General features: G+C 43.1%; 1 protein-coding gene across 1 annotated transcript in view; it reads left to right on the forward strand.

The window, feature by feature from the left end:
- Window positions 1-24,306, forward strand: part of nrxn3b (neurexin 3b) — a gene marked incomplete at its 5' end in the record, with an annotated part of 438,909 nt that overhangs the window by 333,425 nt on the left and 81,178 nt on the right. The window contains 1 exon segment of the mRNA XM_084082398.1: window positions 7,469-7,650. Coding sequence (XP_083938524.1) covers window positions 7,469-7,650 — 182 coding nt within the window.

The raw sequence follows: 24,306 nt of genomic DNA on the forward strand, positions 1-24,306 counted from the left end.
CACGTTTTGCGGTTTCCCCCGTATTGCGTGTTTACACGGAGACGCGAGGCGGAGCGTTTTCAAAGATTTCCACTCTGGAAGGGGGTTTCACTTTGTCGCGGTTTCAACCCCCGAAAATGCCGCTGCCGTCTAAACGGAAGGCTCATCTGATGTTTTATTTTGCTGTTTTGTCTAAACTGGGTATTTGTTTACTAAGCATAGAGGGTTTAAGTGGATATTTGCAAGTTGTTGGTTATTGGGTATCTGGTCAGAAGATGACACGAGTGACACACATAGTACATCTAAAAATAATACTTTTGTCTCTTCATTTATTTTTACCTTTCCACTAAACAGGCAGTAGTCCAGATTTTTCTAAGGGTTTGCCATCTCCCTTCCGTTAACTCCCAAATCAATGGTGGCCCAATGTGTTACAATTAGATTTCAAATGGCTCGTCTCCAATACCCACTGGCTATGACAAGATTATATTATTCAGAGATAGTGATGAAAGCCCCCTCTGATCCAGAAAAAAAAACAACATCTTGTACTGTAATCTGTTTGTAGATTTGATTCCTTTGATATTTTCCCCGCAGTTAGTTAGGTTTTATGTTTTTTTTTTTACCCAGGGAGTTCATAACTGTGAAAATAATACTGCCATGCGTGTTAAAGGCAACATGCATGTTGTATCGTAGTTTGACATTTCATTTCAGCTCTGTACGTCGCACGTAAAATGGCGTTATTGCTTTCAGGTTATTGCTCGTTTGTTTGTCCCTATACAATGCAAAGGACAAAACAAATCCTCTGATAATTACAACAGAGGGAGATACAGGTTATTCCATAACCCTGCTTTAAGTAACACAAAAATATATGTGGATTGCTGTTAGCTGATTGCCTGGGTGAGAATCTTATTTGCGCAAGGTCACTGTGTGAGGCTTTGCAGAAGAATCATTAGTGGACTGTCGCCAAGCAAGAGAAGAGCGAGGGAAGGTGTTGATAAAGAGAAGGAAAAGAAAATCACCTTTCAGATGATTTCACAGTTCTCTCCTCTGTGGCGGTTCGACAAAGGCAAATTATTTTCCGGAAAACCGAACGACACATTTGATTGTCTTCTTCTCATGACTGTTATTGCACTTTGTACACTCTGCTTTCGACGTGCCTTTTGAAAAGTTTCTGTCAAAGTTATTAGGTGATTATTTCGCAGTAATGTGATCTCTACTGTAGCTGCATGCAAAACAGTGGCAGGCCGTATTCCTATTTTCCTTAAAATACCTTCTAATTTACATTCTGCTAATACCTAATGGAGGGGGGGGAAAGCCTTTGAAAACTATGGGTGATTTCAGAGCAAATACGAGGATGCAGAGAAGAGAGATTTGAAGATAACAGTAAAGTGTTGCCAGTGGTGGAAAGTAACTAAGTACATGTACTTAAGTACATACAAGTAACATTTTGAACACAGGCATTTTACTCATAACAGAGCATTTTTATATTGTGGTATTGCTACTTTTACTTGAGTAAAATGTCTGAGTACTTCTTCCACCACTGACTACTGCAGTACGTATGCCAACAGACGCCAAATAATCTTGATAAAATACCCCCCCCCCCACCCCTTTTCATCTAATTAGTCCCCTAATAAAACAGCAGAAAATTCAATTATGCGAGGCCTGCATGTATTCAGGCTTGACTGGGCAGGACAAAGCCCCCTTTGCTCTGTATTATACTCAGTGTAACAACGCTCGCTGTTACGCTCCACAAGCTCTGGTATGAAGCTCCTCCATTTTGCTCCGTTCGTTGCTGCTATATCCATCCACCAAGTTGTCTCTCTCTCTCACTGTCTGTTCGTTAGATATAGCCTTTCCATCATTAGTTTTGTGTTTGTTTGTGCGGATGCAGTGAGCATATCGCTGTTGCCGGGCGGAACACTTGTATGTCCAAAAACCTCAACTTTTCAGGAAATGGAAAGAAAAAAGAGAACATGCATTCTAAATGGATACAATGTAGTTGTTTGGTTGCGACTCGCGAGCTCTTGTTTAATGCATTTTCATTGGATAAATATAAAACCCACCAGACAGACCTATAACCCACGTTTCATCCATATAGATACAAGGTTTCTATACCCGACAGTGACGATATGAATTATGCAGCAGGCGTCCTTTCTCTCTCTATGTGGGGGAATGGAGTGTGTGTGTGTGTGTGTGTGTGTGTGTGTGTGTGTGTGTGTGTGTGTGTGTGTGTGTGTGTGTGTGTGTGTGTGTGTGTGTGTGCAGTCTGGTTCCTTGCTGCCTGTGCTCAGCAGGTTGTTAGGGAAATGCGATACATTTCTATTATCGCAGGTTCTCTCTGTCAAGTCTATCTCCATGGAGGGAAACACATGCATTGCGTGATTGCATGTGAAAATGTGTCATGATGAGAGTGAGTGTGTGTGTGTGTGTGTGTGTGTGTGTGTGTGTTGTGTGCGTGTATTTGTGCATACATGCGTGCGTGTGTGGGCATGTAAAGTTGCGTCTGTGGGGTCTTTCATGTGTACAGACTGTGCACTATTCTTCAGTCTGCGCTCGCCTGTACACTATAAAATCCTCAGTGTCAAATTAACTTACAGTTTCATTTCGGCTACATTTGTACACCCACCGGAGTAAAATGAACACCACGTATTTTACTGTGTGTACGCTCAACACATTGCCTGTGTGTGTTAGAAACAGAACACTGTATTCTTACATGCACTAAGTAAATCTCCTCAATGTGATAATTGGCTCCCCAGGGTGCTTGTAGCTTTGCTGCTCGTCACCCTATTCCCCCCCCCCTCTCTCTCTCTCTCACACACACACACACACACACACACACACACACACACACACACACACACACACACACACACACACACACACACACACACACAGAGACACCCCAGCCCCCCCCCCCCCCCCCGAAAAAAGATGACTGTGTGTTTGTTAGATAAGATAGCCTGTGAGTTAACTTGTTTGCTGGGGAAACTGATCTTACGTCTGCCTGAGGTCTTTTGGCGAGGAGAAAACTTTTCATGGCGAATATAAGACAGCTAGTGGGGCAATAGATCTGGCATGACCTCGCTGCACCCTGCTATACCCGCTGTCTGCCTCTAATGTGGGCTTTGCTCTCAAACACCCCCACCACCACTACCACCACCACCATGCAGGGAGAGAGTAGAGATGCTGTGTTGTGTGAGGCGGGGCGATACACGACGTACTGTACTGGACAGAAGAGCTTAAATCGATGGCATTGTCATGGAGACATTGGAGAGGCACAGACATTGACCATACTCACACGGTGGCCATTTTGATCTTATACTTTCACGCTCATGGCGGGGTGGGTGGGTGGTGAAAGGAAACCCCCCCCGGGGTGTGAATATGATTTATTGAACTGTGTTGTGTGAGTCCGTGTGAGGGCCGGATATTGGCTGAATGGTGATTACTTACATGATGCCTTTTTGTGTTTGTATTATTTATAAGTGGCTGGTTTGCAGATTTATGGGTGGCATGGATAGAGTTGTCTGCTTTATCGGTGGAGCAGTTTCCCCACGGTTAAATCGGGTTGTATAAAAATACGTAAAAATGAATGAATGAAAATGGATGAATTGTTGATGAATTGAATACATAGGACCACAATTAGGGATGTTCGATATTGACTTTTTTACCGATAACTGATATACCGATATTGTCCAACTCCTAATTTCCGATACCGATATCAACCGATACCGATATTTGCAGGCTTTTTCACCAAAAGTCAACTAATTGTCAGGTAACAACATCACATATCTAATCAAATAAAATAGCTATAATATCAATATAATATCTAATAAATCTAATATAATACAGTGATGTTGTTAGGTTTTCAATAAAGTGAGTGGTTGCCATTTGAATGAGTCCCACTAATCTTAGATTAGGTGTTGGCCTATTTGACAGTGCAGAAGCATAATTGCTTTGACGCCTATAACATTAACGAGTGTAAACAAGTGTCAGCTGGACCCAGACACACACACACCTGCCCTCTGCAGTGCTCTAATTTGAAAGTGACTGGAGTCTCAGTCTCATTTCTCTGCAAAAGCCCTTGAATATGATGGAATATGATGAAGGATTACTGTGATTATGGTAAGCTCACATTTCATATCACACACACCATACAGTAAGAACTCCTGTAACTTATTTATTTACTTATTTATTTATATATTTTTATATATAATATATTCATTTATGAAAATAGCAGATCTACAAGCTCACAATGCCTGGCATCGCGACGCGTTGTGAGCTTGTAGATTGTCTATTTTCAAATAGCCTACTGTATATATAAAACAGGGCTAAATTTATATCTGCAAAGTAACTAATATTAAACTAAAGTTTTCAAATAATTATAGTGGAGTAAAAGTACAATATTTGCCTCTGAGATGTAGTGGTGTAGAAGTAAAAGTATTAAACATTGGAAATACTCCAATAAAGTAAAACAGTACAGTACTTGAGTAAATGTACTTAGCTACTTTCCACCACTGATAACAGAGACAGACATTCAGACCGACCCTCTTACAGAAAGCTATAGCCTCCTCCAGCGCCGACGCTGTAAAGGCGTATTTATTAGTGCATTGCGTTGCCAAGACGGGGAAACGGCCAACATGCATACCTGTCGGCGCGGCTGGCGGGCTCAAATAGAGGCTGTTGTTGTGTGGCTGCCATATAATAGTCTCTCTATTGGTCCTCTCACTCTTCTCGTCCATATGCTGCTGCAGTCTCCAGGGCGTTAAGGCCCACAGAGCAGATTGTTTGGATGCTTTATAGGGAAACCCGGTGGGACAGCTGGGCACCTATCACAAGACCAACCAGATGTTCAGGTGACTTCCAGAGGAAGAGAGAAGGGGGGAGAGAGAGAATTAACCCATTAAGACCAGGAACGCATCTGTGTCTAATTTTTTGAATTAATTCAAAAATATACGAGCTTGTAGATCTGCTATTTTTTGTAAATCTTGAACATTTTTGCAAATCTTTGAATATATATTATATATACGTTTTAAAGCGAACATTTTTAACTCCGATCTGTGCTTTTGGGGGTCCCTGGAACAACATATTTTGAGATGGGGGGGGTCCGCGGCCAAGTATATATCATTTTGGGGGTCCTTGACATGGAAAACTTGGAGCACCACTGATATAGCAACATAAACGTTTTTTTTTTTTTACAAAAAACTGTTTGTAGAATATACATTCAAATATTTGCACAAAATGTTCAAGATTTTTCAAAAAATAGCAGATCTACAAGCTCATAGCGCGGCACTCGGTGCCGCGCTATGAGCTTGTATATCTGCTATTTTTTGAATAGCCAAATAAATCTTTAAAATGACACAGGTCTTAATGAATTAAAGCGATTTATGAGTGGAGGACAGGGAGAGGAAGGTAGTAAGGCACAAATGAGAGGCGAGCGAAAAAAGAAAAGAAAAGAACTAAATGAATACAACATAGATGCAAGAAGTGACGGGGAACTTCATTAGCAAGTCCCACATCCGTCTTTGAGGTGGGCCAAATGCTTTCTAGTGTCCTGAGGCTACGGTGGGACTCCACCAACCCGCCCATATCGATGTACCCACCAGTCTATCTGCCCAAGGTCTAATGCCTTTGATCTCTTCATTATGTTTGCTTTACCGCGTACGAGGGGGGGGGGGGGGGGGGGGGATCTAAGCTACTCCAGGATTCTGACACTGTAATTCAGATGCATACCTCGGGGGCTCGGGGGAGTATATTCTAAAGTTGTATTTGAGTTGAACTCTGCAACCGCAAGAGAAACTTTACCAGTTTTTTTTTGTTATTGCTTTAATAATGAATGTGAATAACTCAGTGGTGGAAAGTAACTAAGTACATTTACTTATAAAATGCAATTAATTTACTTTTACTCCACTACAATTATTTGAAAACTTTAGTAACTAGTTACTTTTCAGAAATAAATTATGATATTGTGAAACATGCATTAACCACTTTAGTCCTATTTCATACATAGGCTATTTGAAAATAGCCGATTTACAAGCTCACAATGTGACGCGTTGTGAGCTTGTAGATCTGCTATTTTCAAACATTTTACTTTTGTACTTTTACTCAAGTAAATTTTTAATTCTGGACTTTTACTTGTAACAGAGTATTTCTATTGCAGTAGTGGTACTTTTTTTTTAAGTAAAGAATTTGAGTACTTTTTCCACCACTGGCATAACTGTAGTTCTAAGATTTTAAGAAAGGTGGCATACTTGTTTCTTGTTTTCCTATACAGTAGCATTCGTTTGATTGGCTCAGCAGTAGATTTAAGTGGAAACACATGTGAAGGTGTCATAAATCAGGTTTCCGATTCAAACCATGCTGCCGAGCCAATCAAACAAAGCTATATTGGAGAATGAACTGGAACAGGAAACGGGTATGCCACCTTCTGAAAACCTTGAGGCGGTCTGTCTTCCACTTTTTCCTGCAGCGCATTTTGTCAAATTAAACCCAACGAAGGTTCTTCGATTTTTCTTTTCCTTTTTTTCTCCTTCTCTCCATTCCTCACCCCTCTCTCATTTCTTGTGCCAGCCTTTTGTTCTTTGGTTGCAGGTCCTCATGTATTATACATGAGGATTGGGAGACTTATCTGTTTCTGGCCATAGTGGCTGTTATTCCCCAGGAAGGGGGCTATATTTAAGACCCGGAGAGGTCAGAGACGGTGCTCAGGGAGCCTGACTTCCACCCAAAGGTGGAGGTGGTTGAATAACATTAAAAGTCCCAAAATAGAACTTATACAATATGGTGCAGCAGCTGATTGGAATTTGAATCGTCCCTTAGATTTAGTCAGAAATGTGTCATTTTGATAATGACCTTATGCTCCCCAGTGTCTAGTTAGAATATGGTTCCAGGCCAGAACACGGAAATTCCTCTATGAATTTGATGAATGTCTTCCATTATACGTAGCCTGCGAGTTAGTTCTGGCAGCATACTGTACACTCGAGAGGTTACATGCATGCTCATTCTATGTGGCTGTTTACAGCGTCATGCAAGATCCATACGGCATACTCCGAGGTGGCCATCAGCTGTCCAATTGGGTGGGTATTTAAGCTCACTTGAATCAGGCGTTCCATCCGCTTGTGTGTTCTGGTTTGTTGTCATGCAGTGTTTGCTCCCACCACCACCCCAGCACCACCAGTAGGCACTGCTATTGGTCTGTTCCCCATGGGGGGGGTTCTTATGATATATCTATCTCCCTGCTCTTAAAGGTTAATGATTGTTGTCTTAATTGTGCTGAGCAGGGAGAAAAATGTAGCGGAGCCTGAACGCCAAGATAAAATATTACATCCACACAATATATCATCATTCTATAATCTTTCAATATATTCGGGCTATAACATTGGTTCGATCTATTCGTGAGTTATCTGACAGAACTTCCTTTCTCTGTCTTGTTCTCTCTCCAATAACGCAACACTAATGCCTCTTCCTCTACCCCTCCCTCTCTCTGTCTTCACAGCCGGTACCACCTATATCTTCGGTAAGGGAGGCGGCCTGATCACCTACACGTGGCCCAACAACGAGAGGCCGAGCACGCGGACGGACCGGCTGGCGGTGGGCTTCAGCACCACCATCACGGACGGCATCCTGGTCCGCGTCGACAGCGCCCCGCGCCTGGGAGACTACATCATGCTCCACATCGTAAGTCCAAAATGACACGTTCTGCGGTTGACCATCTTTTCGCCTATATCGCTTGGATAAACTGTATTAAGAAGTTATGGCTCGTGATTCGGCCCTCAGCATCAACAAGACCTATAATTCGATCTGCTGATGTGTACCACTTCGACAAGACTTTGGTATATACGTCATGCCTCGAGGTCATGCCCGGTTCAAGTTGTCTCTAGGCTCACTATATAAGCAGAGGCAACAACAACTTCATTCAGGCGTACAGTATTTTTCACACTTGTGCAGTAAACATCAACGTATCTGTGCAGCTGCGACCTGCCCCCAACAACACTGGTTCGCAAATTGCCCGAAAATTGCCCTTCAGTGTTTGCTTATTGCAGAACTCCAGCTCAATCCAAGCCATCGGGCTATAGCATTGAATTATACAAACAGTAGAGATCCATAAAATGATTTTAAAAGAGAGAGAGAGCTGTGCTCGCTATACCCAGCTCTTCCCGGACCAAACCCCCCCCCCCCCCCTGCTTCCTAGCTGCATTCCAACTGGCTCCCAGCATGTATAATGAATGTGTGGAGCCATACATATGCATCATGTTTCAACATACTGGAAAAACATGGTAGAAAATATAAATGGAGTGTGTCTGTGAGCCAGGATTCAGGGCAGGTTAGCTGTGTGTCAATATCGAATGTTGAGCACTTTCACCCTGGCATCCCTATTTTGAGCATCCCCCCCCCCCCCCCCCCCCCCCCCCCAAATTAAACCTCAAACTAATACTGCGTGTGTTGCGATGCGTCACGCGTAGATCAGCTATTTCTGTATCTTTTTCAATAGGGCTTTGAGTGGTAAATAATATTTGAGACGTGACCTTCTGTTCATTGCCGTACCCATTAACTGTTTGCACAGCCATCGGGAAAAGATAAGACTCGTATTAACAGGATGCTGGTGGAGGCAATAATAGCGAGGGGAGGTTGAGAAACGGATGTGGTGACGAACGAGGTTAATACAGAGGAGGAGGATCTGGACTTAGTTACGTCTCTTTCTCTTCTTAATGAGTTGCCCTCATCGCCTGAGTGCGGGCCATGTGGCTCGCACAACTAACCATCTGCTCTGCCGCAATGAAGGCCAACCGCATGCCGTTTTAGATGCGTTTGCTCTCTGTGTGTGTGTGTGTGTGTGTGTGTGTGCGTGTGTGTGTGTGATATCGCTGCAGTCATCCACACGGCTGTGCCCAAGCCTGCTGCTGAACTGAAATACTTATTCTACCACTATACTGGAAAGTTTATTTATACCTGGTTGATATTGTTGTTTGCTCGGTGATATTTGTTTGCGCATTTGCTGTTTATCTTGTAATGTGTTATCGTCCTATGTTTCATGTGGCGCCTTCGACCAGAACCAATTCCTCTACTGTACTGCCTGACAGTGGTGTAAAGTAACTAAGTACAATTTTTTGAGGTACTTTTACTTTACTGGAGTATTTCAAATTGTCTATACTTTTACTTCTACTCCACTACATTTATTTGAAAACTTTAGCTACTAGTTACCTTGCAGCTACTTGTTACCTATTTTATACCTAGGCTATTTGTAGATCTGCTATTTTCAAACATTTTAGTACTTTTACTTTTGGTACTTTAAGTACATTTTGAAACCAATACTTTTGTACTTTCACTCAAGTACATTTTTTATTCCGGACTTTTACTTGTAACGGAGTATTGATACTTTTACTTAAGTAAAACATTTGAGTACTTTTTCCACCACTGCTGCCTGATTTATGCTTGGTTGCTTGCAGCGTCTCACACCTAACATAGCCAATCTAAATGATCAAAACACATCGCATCGCAACGCAACAGGTTGTGAGCTTGTAGATTGGCTATTTACCAGTGCACAACTAATTATAACAGCTGGGCTTATATCCTATAGTGTCTGTTGTGTAGTGTGAGGTGCGTACAGTACATTACATGCATGTCTGTGCCAGCGTGTACGTGTGTGTAAGTTGTGTGCGTGTGTTTAATATATCCACGATGTGTATGTGTGACTACAGTATACAGTATGAGTTAATTATGATGGTGGAAGAGAGAGAGAAAGAGAGAGCAAGTAAGCGGTGAAATAGACAATGTGGGAAAAGTCCCCCATTGTGTTTGGCTGGCTTAGTCATTGTGGGCCTCCTGATTGGAAGCAAAAGAGGTTGCATTTTTAATTCTGTTTTTCACATCTCGCAGGATAACCAGCCAAGCTGTGTAACTCTTTAATTTGGCTCCCAGTCACGGCCAACGTCTTCATTTCTGCAGTCCCAGGGTGCTAATGAATTTATTATTAGGGAATGCAAAAGCAGAGCTTTGACCAATTTATTTACAGAAACAGCTTGACGTGAACGTCGCGTGAGTTTCTTCACAGTGTGTCATGACATTGCTACACTAACTTATAAATTATTTTTTTGACAGACAATGGAAAGTCATTAAGAAATCCTGAGGGGGGGGGGGGGGGGGTTAAAACCCAATGCAAGGCCATACAGTATAAGATACTCAATGAGACTTTGGATAGCTGCGTTCAGTGAATATAAACCAGACAGAAATAAAATGATTTAAAATCTGGCCCAGCTGTTTCCTTTGCTGCCGGTGGAATACAAATCCCTGGCTCTTTTCTGTCATTGGATTGGTAGATGTAGTTCTACATTTTAGACTGTATTTATGTAAAAGAAAGGGGGAAAAAAAGAGAGAAGAAAAAGGGGAGATGCAATACATAATCCAAGATAATGTACACTTTTGTTGCATTTTTAATTTGCCCCCTGTGCAGTTTATATATAGTTTTCTTTAGAAATTGTGCTAAAAAAAAAGCTTTTAAATGGATGCCAGCTCAAAGCCACCTGACAGTGACAGGAAAATAAGCCATTAGTAATGATGGCTAATGACACTTTACGTTTCTGCTTCTTGCACTTAACAGTGACTCAAAGGAAAAGGTTAAAGGAATTACAGCCTCCCCGTTCTGGATAGATGTCTCGCCAAAGGTCTTATCAAGCCCAGAGGCACTACTTAGCCTTTCCCATCTGTAGCAGGTGACTGCTTCAAGAATCAGTTGGCTACAGTAGAGGGCTATTAGCTGATAAGCCAGTAAAGCCACCCACGCACTAGGATCTGATCTAATGGACAGCTAGTGCAAATGACAGAGTCAGAACGCGTTATTCCCTGTTTTACCTCCATTCACTTGAAGCCAGGTAAATGCTTCCCACACAGCAGCGATGGATTCTTGTTTTACATCCAGTCAGAATGGCAGGCAGGTAAATAGGTGGTGCTTCTACTCGCACCCCCAATCAGCTACTAGTGTCAGCATTTGTGCTTTTTTTTGTGTGTCTCTAATGAGTCTCTTTTTAATGCAAATCCACCAGGGGAGCATGAGTGACTTTTAATGACTTTGACTTGGACTTTAAATAATTCATGATCTCGGTTTACTCTGGAAAACGAGCCGGAGTGTAACATGGCGTTTTAAAGCCCTGTCAGCCCGTACCAGAGAGGGAACAAAACACACATTTTAAAGAGAAGACATACTGTAATCACTGATTCTCTTTCCCATTTTTCCTCGTTACACTCGCTTTCGTGATTAGCTCCAAGGCCTGTTTTTGCATGCCATGAATTAAAGCAATGATTTTGGTGTTTATATTTGAACTGCTTAGGACAAACCCTTTGCTTGTTTTGCATCGTAAAGGGTCATTTGTTTAATAAGCAGCTGATAAGCTCCGCATAATGAGCCACCACCCAGCGTTTGTGTTTCTTCGCGGCAATGACGGACTCGTTAGCGCCCCCCCTACTGTAGTTGCGACTGCTAATGCAAAGAGAGCCTCGAGAGAATGCAAGGATCCATGTCAGATGCCTTGTAGTCAAACAGCAAGCTGAGAATGTCTCCCTCTCTCACGCACACACACACACACACACACACACACACACACACACACACACACACACACACACACACACACACACACACACACACACACACACACACACACACACACACACACACACAATCTACACACACACACATGCACACACATCTACACACATCTACACACACACACACACACACACACACACACACACACACACATCTACACACACACACACACACACACACACACACACACACACACACACACACACACACACACACACACACACACACACACACACACACACACATTTACGCACGCACGCAGACACGCACAGACACAGACACACACACACCCACATTTATACACACACACACACACACACACACACACACGCACACACATTTACACACACACACGCACACACACACACACACACACACACACACACACACACACACACACACACACACACACACACACACACAGGCACGCACACGCACGCACGCACAGGCACACACACACACACACACACACACACACACACACACACACACACACACACACACACACACACACACACAGGCACGCACACCTGGGGGGCCCTATATCTCCTTCCACACCGGAGCCATATGAAAACTCGGGAGCTGCCTCCTTGCTTTTGGCCAGCTGCTGTGGAGACTGTGGGGCCGGTTTGGGCGCAGTAGGTGCCTGCCAGACAGGGCCTGCTGTCGGATGAGTTTATCTGTCATGGAAGGCATCCGTCCACCGGCGCCCCTGAAGGGAGATTAGACACTCCGTGCTGGCTTTTTTCCCCCTATCCCTCTCTCTCTCTCTCTCTCTTTCACTGCCTGCTCTTTTGTCCCGCTTTATCTCCACGCCTGTGTTTTTCCGTGTCCCTCCTCTCTGCCTCTCTTCCACTGCCTGATCTGTGTCTCTGTTTTATCTCCTAGCCTGTATTTTCTCCCTCTGTCCCCCTCTCTCTCTCTTATGGTGGTACTCCCTCTCCCTCCTGTCCTAACTAAGTAATTACAGTAAGTACTGTACATGTACTCAAGTACTTAAGTACAATTTTGAGGTATTTTTTTTACTTAACTGGTAGTATTTCCAATTTTCTGTACTTTTACTTCAACTCCACTTCTATCTCAGAGGCAAATATTGTACTTTTACTCCACTACAATTATTTGAAAACTTTAGTTACTTTTACAGAACATTCAATATACCCACTTCAGCCCTATATAATGAGTACATTCTACTTTAGGTACATTTTGAAACCAATACTTGTGTACTTTTACTCAAGTACATTTTGAATTCCGGACTTTAACTTGTGACGGAGTTTTTTCGAAATTGCAGTATTGATACTTTTACTTAGTGAAAGATGTGAGCACCCCCCCCCCATCTCTGTTTCCCTTTCTTTCTCATTCTCTCTCTCTCTCTGTCTCCTCTTTAGCTTTCCTTTCCGGTTGTCTATGTGTCAGTGCGTGCGTGCACCGCCGAGGCAGGTCTGGGATAACGTTTATAGTAGCAGAGATGGGGGGTGGCAGTGTGTGTGTGTGTGGGGGGGGGTGGGGTTGGGTTGAGGTGTTTTCACCAGGAGGAGGAGGCTGTGCAAGGTTAGGGACAGATGGTCCCACCTTGTCAAAGTCAGCGAAGGTGTTGACACAGAACCAGATTATGGCATAACAATGAACATCGTGTATCGGACCTTTTTTTTTTTCTTCCCCAAAATGTCATGTTCATGTCAAAATGTCAGCGCTAGGACCGTAGCACGCCTGACCGAGGCAAATGATGCTAAACGTTATCACCGAGAGAAGGTCAAACGTACACATGCCTCAAAGCCAACAGACACATAATATGTGTCCACAAGGCAACTCTCTGGAATGGACAGGTTGGTATAATATAAGTCCTTTGCAGGGGCGTTCACATGCAAACTGACTGACTATCAGTGGTGGGGAGAAGTACTCACATTCCTTACTTAAGTAAAAGTATCAATACTGCGATGTAGAAGTCCGGAATTCAAAATTTACTTCACAAGTTTGGATACAAATCTTTTGAAAATAGCAGATCTACAAGCTCCCAATGCGTCGCGATGCGACGCATTGTGAGCTTGTAGATCTGCTATTTTCAAATGGCCAACATGTATTTAGGGCTAAAGTGGATAAATGTTCTGTAATAATAATCAAAATCTCCAAAGTAACTGGTAACTAAAGTTTTCAAATAATTGTAGTGGAGTAAAAGTATAGCATTTGCCTCTGAGATGTAGTGGAGTAGAAGTAAAAGTACACAACATTGGAACTACTCCAGTAAAGTAAAAATACCTCAACATTGTACTTAAGTACAGTACTTTTCCACCACTGCTGACTATGTTGGCCTTGTTACTGTGGCCATTCGTCCCCGCCAGTGCGTGTTGGCTTATTCATACCATAGGAGATTTGCAACACACTGAAGAATTAGAAAAAGACATAACTGCATTCAGTCTTTCGGTACTTTATGTACTATGCACACTTGTTAACTAAAACTAAACACATTATTTGCCATTTGCTAAAGTTGTAAGTTTTATGCTCTGGTCCCTGCCAGCAGTGTTATAATTAGATTGCCATCTGCCTTGTGCAATCCCTCAAGTGGTATAGTGTTGGTACCAGAGAGGAGGAGGAGGGCCCCTTGGAGCCTTTTCCCATGCAAAAAAATAAAACAAAATAGAGGGGAAAAGCATATGTAATGAGTCACTGGGTGTTTCTCTGCTCCAAATGGCTCTACAGTAATTGCTGTCCATGCAGAGATGCCTTCTGGAAAACGGCCAGGGAAGTACATGTAGGTCAGGGCAATGCAAGTGCGAGCGAATCAAGACAAAAATAACCCTAAATAAAACAACGGAGGAGTGAACGGTTTAATAACACTGCGAGCCACACTATCACAATATGGACATCTGTGTCATCCACTTCCATCGGAATGACCCTGGCTGCATATCAGTCACCTGTAACCACTGTAACCACTTAAAACCACTTTATACTATTCAAAAATATATAAGCTACGAGCTTGTAGATCTGCTATTTTTGAAAAATCGTCAACATTTGTGCAAATCTTTGAATATATATTATTTTGAAAGCAACTTTTTTTACTCAAATCTTGGCTTCTGCAGGGGTCCCTGGAACAAAATATTTTCAGATGGGATGGGAGTCCGCGGCTAAATACATTTTTTTTGGGGGTCCTTGACATTATAAGGCGTGAGCACCACTGATATTTTGGCAACGTAAGTGTTTTAGAAAACTGTTTAATAGGATTTAGAAGACATGTGTAGAATCGTATCTCGGGTCTTAACGGGTTAAGTACTGTAAGGCTACTTTTAAAGGAGGATTCATATAGCTTTCAGATTCTCTGAAGCAGCCCAAGGACATACGAACGCTCGGATAAGACGCAAGTAGCTGACGGATTTAACTGAATGAACTAAATTTACAGAGCTTGCGCGGTAAATGGATAATTATTTTGTACCGTACAGACGGTACAACACTATAAAGTATGCCCATTATGCAAGTAAAGAGAATAAAATTCGATACATATACATATATTGAGGATTAATAATTAATAGGCCTACATATTTAAGAGGTTATTTCAATCGGTGGGGGGTTGGGGGGGGGTGCGCGTACGTGTGCACGCGCATGGGAGGGAGTAATCACAGTGTGTCTTCAGCACAAAAAGAACTAGACTACATACACCACTGGGGCTGAGATGAAGTCATGCCAGCCTCATGCTCCTCCTCCTCCTCGGCCATGTTATAACAGCACATGAATGATTCAGTGGAGAATGAATTAACCACGTGCTCCTCTCAGCTTCATGTTTCTATTCACTTATACGCAGTATCCCAGTGGTGTAAAGTAACTAAAGGACATTTACTCAAGAATGCTGCACTTAGGCACAGTTTTGAGCACAGTCTATTTTTAAACGTCAATTTTATAACTTCTGCTGCACTACATCTGAGGTAGATAATATTGCGCTTTTTTACTCCACTGCAATTATTTGAAAACTTTGGTTACAAGCAGTGTTGCAATGCTGAATAGGCTCTATGCACAGCAGCCATATTGGACAGAAATTGGGCCCCTTCCTCGCTTCCTTCACAGGTGTTACCAATGACACTAATGAAGGCTCTGTTCCATTTAGTGTAGCACAGTGGTTCTCAAACTTTTTAATTTCAAGGACCCCCATAACTCTGAGAGTGTACAAATGGAACCAAATGGACCCGGGAGGGTCCATTTGGTTCCATTTGTACACTCTCAGAGTTACACCCTCTCAAGGAACCACTAGTTCCTTGAGACCCACTAGTGTTTCTAGTGAGCCAACATGCACAATATCAGCACCCTGACTCTGTTTGACCAGAATGGAGCAGAGCCTTCATTAGTATCATTGGTAACACCTGTGAAGGAAGTAAGAAGAGGCCCAATTTTTCTCCAAAATGGCTGCTGTGCATAGAGCCTATTGGAACGTGGTTGCACTGTATTTGAATGACGTGACGCGCACGGCGCTTAACACCTACACTACAGATCACACAATGGACACTTGATATGCATCTAGGCTTATTCCTGTGTTAATTCGCTAGGTGTGAGTCGGGAGCCTTTGAAAACTTTTTTAAGGTGTGAATTTAAAGTAGTTTTAAATCTATGCGTGTGCCTGCGCGTGCTCCTGGTCAAATAGGTTCATGCACGTCCTGTGACCATTGCACCCCTGGTTACAAGTTACTTTGTGGATTTAAATCCTTATTTCAAAACATGTATCAACCAATTAAGCTCTGTTTTATATTAGTTATAAAAACATTAAAAAAAATAACATTGAAACATGATGAAACATTTGAGTACTTTTACTTTAGTGCTGTAAGTATTTTTTATGGCAATACTTTTGTACTTTTATTTAAGTACAGTTTTAATACAGGCCTTTTACTTGTTACAGAGTATCATAGTTTGTGGTATAATATTGTGGTATTACTTTTACTTAAGTTCAAAAGCGCCATTTACTTCGTCTTGCATCTTAACATGTGCCATCTTTGTGCTGACTCACGGTTACCATGATGCACTCGCATCGGGGCGCGTCTGACATGAACATGTGCACGCATTGGTGTGCACACGCCTGAGTTGCATAAGAAGGCCCTTTTTGAAGTATAAGGACTGGACAAAATGGCGTCGCTTTCCCTGAAAGTCAGCAGTTCTTCTGCCTATAGAACCTGCCCAGCGCTGGTAATATGAGCAAGACGACACACGCATGTGCGTGTACTACACACACACACACACACACAAACACACACACACACACACACACACACACACACACACACACACACACACACGGGCAGTGTTGCCAGGTCTGCTTATTATAATTTCTCCCCAAGAGTTTATTTGAAAATAGCAGATCTACAAGCGCACGCGAACGCGTCTGCTATTTTCAAATAGCTGATGTATATGTTAAAGTGCTCATGTGGCCCATAGTCGTTCTTTTGGGCTTGTTTTCCTAGACCTGGTTCCTTGTTTCTCTCACAGAATCTGGCAACACTGCACACGGGGGCGTGCGCGCGCGCGCACACACACACACACACACACACACACACACACACACACACACACACACACACACACGCACACACACACACACACATACACACACCTAGACATTACGACCAACACGGGAGTCTACATTCTGGATAACCGGGTCGTGACCCTATTGGCTGACTCGGGCGCCCAATCAGGCCGGAGTCTATCGGGGAGGGCAGTGACCTCTGCAGAGACGGTCTCAGCCTGACAGGAAATGCGGGCAGGGCAGAGCGACAGCCTCGGACAAACCGGAGATCAGGTCTAAAAATAGGAAAATGTGTCTTTTGCACAAAAGAGAAGCCGAGCAGGAAATGGCCGAGAGCAGAATAAGAGACGACGAGGATGGAAGACTCGGCTGTCACACATCCCCAACAAGCCCACCCCCCCCCCCCCCCCCCCCCCAGCTGCCTGTTCAGAAATGTTTGCGGGTGGGGGGAGGGGGGGGGGGGATCAATAAGATCCCCGAGATACACTCCACAACCCGCGATGATTCAGAGCTTATAATAATTCCACGGAGCCGCAGAGTGGGGGGGAAATATCTTTCATCCCCGTAGCTTGGTTTTCTGATGATCTCAGCTTCATATATAAACCTGAGATATTCTCCCTTTTTTGTTTCACCGCCAATGGCGCTTTTTTGTCGTGTGGCGGGAGTCAGTACGGAGACAGATTAAATAAATACAAACTCTAGCTCGGTAAAATGCCCAGGTATACTCAGGCTCGCATTTCCAACTGCATCTGTGGAGGGAGCTTTGCATTTCGTTCTGATCCCTGCCTTTCTTCAGTTTGCTTTTTTCTTTCTTATAGCGGCAAGAGAAAGAAACTTCTTGATGCTTCTTACCAGCAGGTGCTTAATCCTTCATGAATACATTTGGTGTGGGTGTGTGTGTGTGTGTGTGCGCGCACATGCGTGCGTGCGAGCCAATCTGCCACACCGTTGCTGATATTGAAAGCAGAAGATGGATTTTTTTCTTCCGTCTTTCCGCTAGATTTATTTTCTAATGTTGACGTTTATCACTTGAGCGGCCCTGCAATTCATCATGTCCCTCTCTTGTCGATAATCCGAAAGAGAGTCAATTTGCAAAAATGTGAATCTTACTTTCTTCCTTTATTTGCCTTCTCTCTGCTGTCTGTCCGCCTGTCTCGCTTTCCATCTCCCTCCCTCCCTCTCTCTCTCTCTGAGCCTTTGTCCTGTGACACGGCAGGATGTGGGCAACAGGGTGACACCGAGCGTTGTGGTGGGGGGCTTAAGCCTGAGTTATACTTGGCTGTGCATCCGATAGCATAGCCGCTCTAACAGCTCACAGCGCATTGCCCCGCGATGCGTCGCCAGCTTGCAGATTGGGCTATTTCCGGAACGCAACACCGTGCCGCAACTGAGTATAACTTAGGCGTTAGGAGATGATGTGATGTGATGGCGCCGGGCCTCGCGTCTGCAGCAGCACGACTTGATCGATCTCAAGTCCTTCTCTCTCATTAAACCGCTCGTCACAAACTGTCCTCCTGCTTGTCACTCACACAGAACATGGCCCGTCTGGAGCCGGGCTATATCTAAGGGAAATTAGAGGAGGAAAAAACGAAACAAGAACTCGAAACGACACGAGTAACCTGACTGAAGTGAGAGGTGTTTTGATCTCAGCGAACATCTGCCCCTGTGTGTCACAACAATGCGTAAAGAGAGGGGTTTTGGTTAGATTAAGTGATGGGAGCTCTGTTCCACATCGCCGCCAAGAACATGACAACATTTTCTAAACCTTCCAAATCTTCTCAACCTCCTGCTGTCGAAAGACGACGCGCTAATTTGCAACAGCTGTGGAGCGGGACCCTGGAGGCAAAAATGACTGCCACCGAGAAGTGCGATGGCCAGACGCAATCTGTGGACCTCCGAACCGTATAGCCTCCGGTCTGTAGCCATGGCTAATGAATTTCAGGTTTTATATAAATGATATATACTGTAACAGACTTAATACCATAAGGGACATCAGCAGACCTATACTTCCACTAGTGCAAATTCTAGACTATAAACTGGACTAGCCTATTGTTACAATGTGGCAAGGAGATGTACCATATATATCATATATATATACACACACGGGGGGGGGGCTTGTTAAGACAGAGGTGGTGGTAGTGTCAGACAGAGAGAGAACCAACACTTGATTTCGAATTCACAATCATCGTGCTTGTGTGCCAAGACATATCTGAGCCAAGTCCTTCTCTGAGCCTGCTCTGAATTCTAAGACACCCTCCTCTCTCCCACTGTCTCCTCTTGTTCTTTTTCTCATTCGCTCACTTTCATATTTATTTCAGGTTGAGGCGTGTATGGTTTTCATTCTCTCTCTCTCTCTCTCTCTCTCTCTCTCTCTCTCTCTCTCTCTCTCTCTCTCTCTCTCTCTCTCTCTCTCTCTCTGTGTGTCTTCATTATTGTGGGAATAGAATTCATGTCTTACCACGAAAGTGTGAGAACACAAGCACTCCCCAGAGAGCTAGTTGTCAAAAAGCAATGGAGGAGGGGGGAGAGAGAGAGAGAGAGAGAGAGAGAGAGAGAGAGAGAGAGAGAGAGGGCAAAGACTCCCGTTTTTACCCCTCATTGAATTTTTCATCTCTGTCCATGAAATATACATCACTGTATGCCAGGGGGCATGGTAAGGTGGGAGGGGGTGGGGGGGGGCAACACAATCTTATTGTAATTATGTTACACTGTTTGTCTAACGTGATCGCTTACCACCCGAGGCTCCTGTTCTCCCCAAATTATGCTAGCAGGTGGCGGGGGGGGGGGGGCAAGTGAAGTGGGAGGGGGGGGGGGAGGGGGGGGGGCTGCCGGATCTACCGCACCGTTCCCAGAGCTGCCTCGTGGTGTCGACACAGATGACTGACAGTCACACACACACACACACACACACAGACGCCCCCTCCCTCAAGAGCCCGTCCATCATGTGGCGGGGGGGGGGGGGGGGGGGGGTGTTTGGGGGCGGAGCCTGTGTGTACCGTGATGGGGACTAGCAGTGGGTGGAAAGAGTAACCACATTTTCTACTTAAGTAAAAGTATCAATACTGCAATGTAGAAACACTCTGTTACAAGTAAAAGGTTGGCCGTGTTTAAAATGTTACTTGAGTAAAAGTAAAAAAAAGTATTGGCATCAAAATATACTTAAAGTACCAAAAGTAAAAGTACTAAAATGTTTGAAAATAGCCGATCTACAAGCTCACAACGCACATATTTTCATATAGCCTAGGTATAAAACAGGGCTAAAGTGGTCAATGAATGTTTTATAATATAATAATGTATATCTGCAAAGTAACCAGTAACTATACGTTTTGAAATAATTGTAGTGGAGTAAAAGTACAATATTTGCCTCTGAGATGCAGTGGAGTAGAAGTAAAAGTATTTAACATTGGAAATACTCCAGTAAAGTAAAAGTACCTCAAAGTTGTACTTAAGTACAGTACTTGAGTAAATGTACTTAGTTACTTTACACCACTGGTACTTGTGCATGTGCTGTGTGTTTCTTGCATGTGTTGGTGCATGTGTTTCCAAGAAAGTACAGTATGTGTGAACAGTGAATCTCCAGGCAGAGTGAGGGGCTGTTGACGTCTTTATGATCAATTATTGATAACCCCTGGTGCCAAGCTTGACCCGCTTTCCCTATTATTTACTGTAGCCTACTCTGTCAACACAACAGTGTCAAAACTCGGTGTACTACCAATTTGTTGTTGTTGTCATTATAGTCACATACAGTGGTGGAAAGTAACTACATTTACTTAAGTACAATTTTGAGGGTCTTCGTCCCTGTAAATTAAATGATTACATAATAAAACATACATTTACCACTTCAGCCCTATTTTATACCTTGGGCTATTTTCAAACATGTTAGTACTTTTACTTTTGGTACTTTAAGTACATTTTGATACCAATACTTCTGTACTTCTACTCAAGTAAATTTTGAATTCCAGACTTTTACTTGCAACAGAGTGCTTCTACATTGCATTATTGATACTTTTACTTAAGTAAAAGATTTTGAGTACTTTTTCCACCCCTGGTCACATAGTATCACGTGCACGGTAAAATGAGCGCTCTACCAATCTTTCCATGTAACGTAATGGATTTGAGGAATGTATAGTTTAATAAGCTGAATTCCCCTTTAGAAAGGACCTTACCACTGTCAATACTGTACATGTCATTGACTTTAAACGGCCTCAGCCATTAATCGCATAATAAACATAGACCATTTTCGTGTTAATGGTTTGATTGTTACGTTTATGTTTATATTTTCTCCACAGTCGTTTGGCCACACATCATTGCATGGTTAATAAGTCATGAACGATTGAATGTTGTTCCTATTTTCGCCTAGATTTTCTAATCTATCTGTGCTTTAAAATGCATTACGCTACTATAAAGTGACTTTAACAAAAAAAGATAAAGGCACACTAAAGCTCACTGTGTTGAATGACTTCTTCTCAAGCTAAATTTAAATTTCTGCAAGTGCATTTTTTTATACTGTAATGAAATGAATGGAATTCTGTGATTTCTGTGAGAGAAACAAGCAACCAGGTCTAGGAAAACCAGCCCAAATGAAGCGACTATGGGCCATTTAAGCACTTTAACATATACATCAGCTATTTGAAAATAGCAGATCTACAAGCTCACAACGCGTCGCGACGCGTTGTGAGCTTGTGGATCGGCTATTTTCAAATAAAATCTTGCGGGGAAATTATAATAAGCAGATCTGGCAACCCTGCTGGAATGGCCCTTTAACCACTTGAACCTCAGCATGCCAATGCTGGGGGGGGAACATTCTGCAACAAATAGCACACCTACAAGCTCAAAGCGCGTGGCGTTTCACTGAGACTAGAGGTTTTAAGAGGTTAAGCATCTCCACATCAAACAATTCAGGCACCATTCGTGTTGAAAACGTGGGAGTCGTAGGGGTCAACTTGACACGATTCAAATGTATATTGGTATAGGGTTAGCTTTCATGTCTCGTCTCTCTTGTGTGTGTGTGTGACACTAATGCACAGACTTGTGTATGGTGTCACAGGTTCAAATCCAATATATGACCTGTGACACATAATGCAATGCCCGCTCTCTCCTCCTGTCTCCCTATTACTATTGTATATATGGCACAATAAAGCAGAATTCAGTGTTGTGTGGGCTGCATGCTAATCTATTACTATTGTATATGGCACAATAAAGCAGAATGTCCCCCAAAACAAATCTTTAGCCAGTTATGAAAGACTGCTGCCACTAATCAACAGAGTAAATGTTAATATAAAAAGGCCTTAAATATCAGCATTAAACACTAAACCGCTGCGCTGGTGCCAATTGTTCCATTTAGTCATGTTTAAATAGCGCTGTTAAATTGAAAGAAAGTAGCCCGCTGTGCACAGTGCACGTGGAAAAAACGTGGCGAAGATCAAAGCGGTTTCCCATTGCTTTCCAAAGGAAACTGTACGATTTATCGACAAAATTACAATAACGCTGACAGTACACGCCGGGCGCAGCCAGTTGTGAAACAGCAGCAACGTATATTTTCCCAGCTCTTTATTTCCGCAGGGGGGATCAAATGTGGAAGGTAAGGAAATACAAAGTCAAATAAGCAGCTGTAATGCTATCAGAGGCCACGAGCCATAACCACGATAATATCTCTCTCTCTCCCGGCCGAGGAGGGGGTAACTTGATAGAAGTAATACATTCCCAGCCATATACGCTCTGATGCGCGTAGGTACCCATCAAACATCTTATATTAGGTCTGTCAGAAAGAGAGAGAGAGAGAGAGGGAGAGGAGGGTGGCAGAAAAACTAACAGCCAAACCGTAAGACTGGAAGGAAGGACGGGGGAAGAGATGTTGAATAATGGAGAGAGGCGAGAGGAACGAGTGAATGAATGCATTCATTTGTGCTGAGGTGCCATTAGAAAGTGCCGTAACTGATTGTTAATGTATGTACAGTATCTGAGAGAGAGAGAGAGAGAGAGAGAGAGAGAGAGAGAGCGAGAGCGAAAGATCTCCTGTACTCAAAGAGAAGGCGTGTGTGAACGGAAAAGTGTTAATTTGTGTGTGTGCGTGCGCGCGCTCGCGCTATTTGTTGAATACCCTCCAATAACGGCAGGAGAGAGAGATCTTTCAAAGACAGAGAACAGATGGTTTGATGACAAATTTAACATGTTGCATATTTAAAGTTTACACATGCAATTAATTCCCGCAGATTGTTGAGTCTATGCCTCCACCTTTATGAACTTATCGACTAAATGAACATGTTTCCCACAAGTGTTTCAAACGTGCAACAACTTAACATACTGACGTTCAACCAAAATAAACAGTAATAGTAATACAGTATATAGTACGGTGGTTCGTTGTGGCCTTTCATGTGTGCAGTTTGCATATAGTTTCCTCCTACACTAGAATACATTATTCCTACCTAACACACTAGCTTTACAGCTAGTTGACCCTAGGTGCTACATTTGTGGAGTGGCTGCCCACTCCACAAATGTCCCCACGTTGATCAATTAAGTGACATTACTAACTATACATATACTGTATATGAAAGTATCAGCAAGAGCTTGTGACTAAATAATAACTACATTTGATGCATTGCAACACATGCAGGTTATTTTTTCCATTTCCTGAAACGTAACAGATTTGGACATGCAAGGTTTCCGCCCAAAAGCAACGATAATACTGTATATCGTCCGTGTCGGGTGGAAACCTCATATGTCCAAAACTGTTGCTTTTCAGGATTAGAATTCAAAAACAGCAAAAGCTCAAAACGTGACGCTTCGCGCCGCGTTTTGAGCTTGCAGATCTGCTACTTTTGATGCTTTTGTGTGACTGTAGTAGTATCAAGTAGGGCGTTAATTTATGAAAAATCACAAAAAGTTAGAATATGCAGATAAGAGGTTTCTGCCCGACAGCAACGTTAAATATGTGTTTTCAGGAACAGTGTGGCGGACACATTGGTGGGTGCAGGTGCAGGAATACACACTGGGGGTGCTGCCAAAACCTTGCCCCGACTAATGACTAATGAGGACTAATTGCCTCGCTTCACACAAACTAATGAAGAGGGACAAAGTTCCTTCTTCTCATCCATGTCCAAATGAACCCCGGGCAATTTTATGAATGCAAATCAGTGACTTTCAATTAAAAGTTATACGGCTGGCAACATTGGTTTTCTTTTACTACAAAAATATCCCAAGCCACAAACGGAACAGGTCTGAACTGTTTGTTGCAGGT

Source organism: Gymnoscopelus microlampas (assembly GCF_963454915.1).
Source record: "Gymnoscopelus microlampas genome assembly, chromosome: 16".
Classification (NCBI taxonomy): domain Eukaryota; kingdom Metazoa; phylum Chordata; class Actinopteri; order Myctophiformes; family Myctophidae; genus Gymnoscopelus; species Gymnoscopelus microlampas.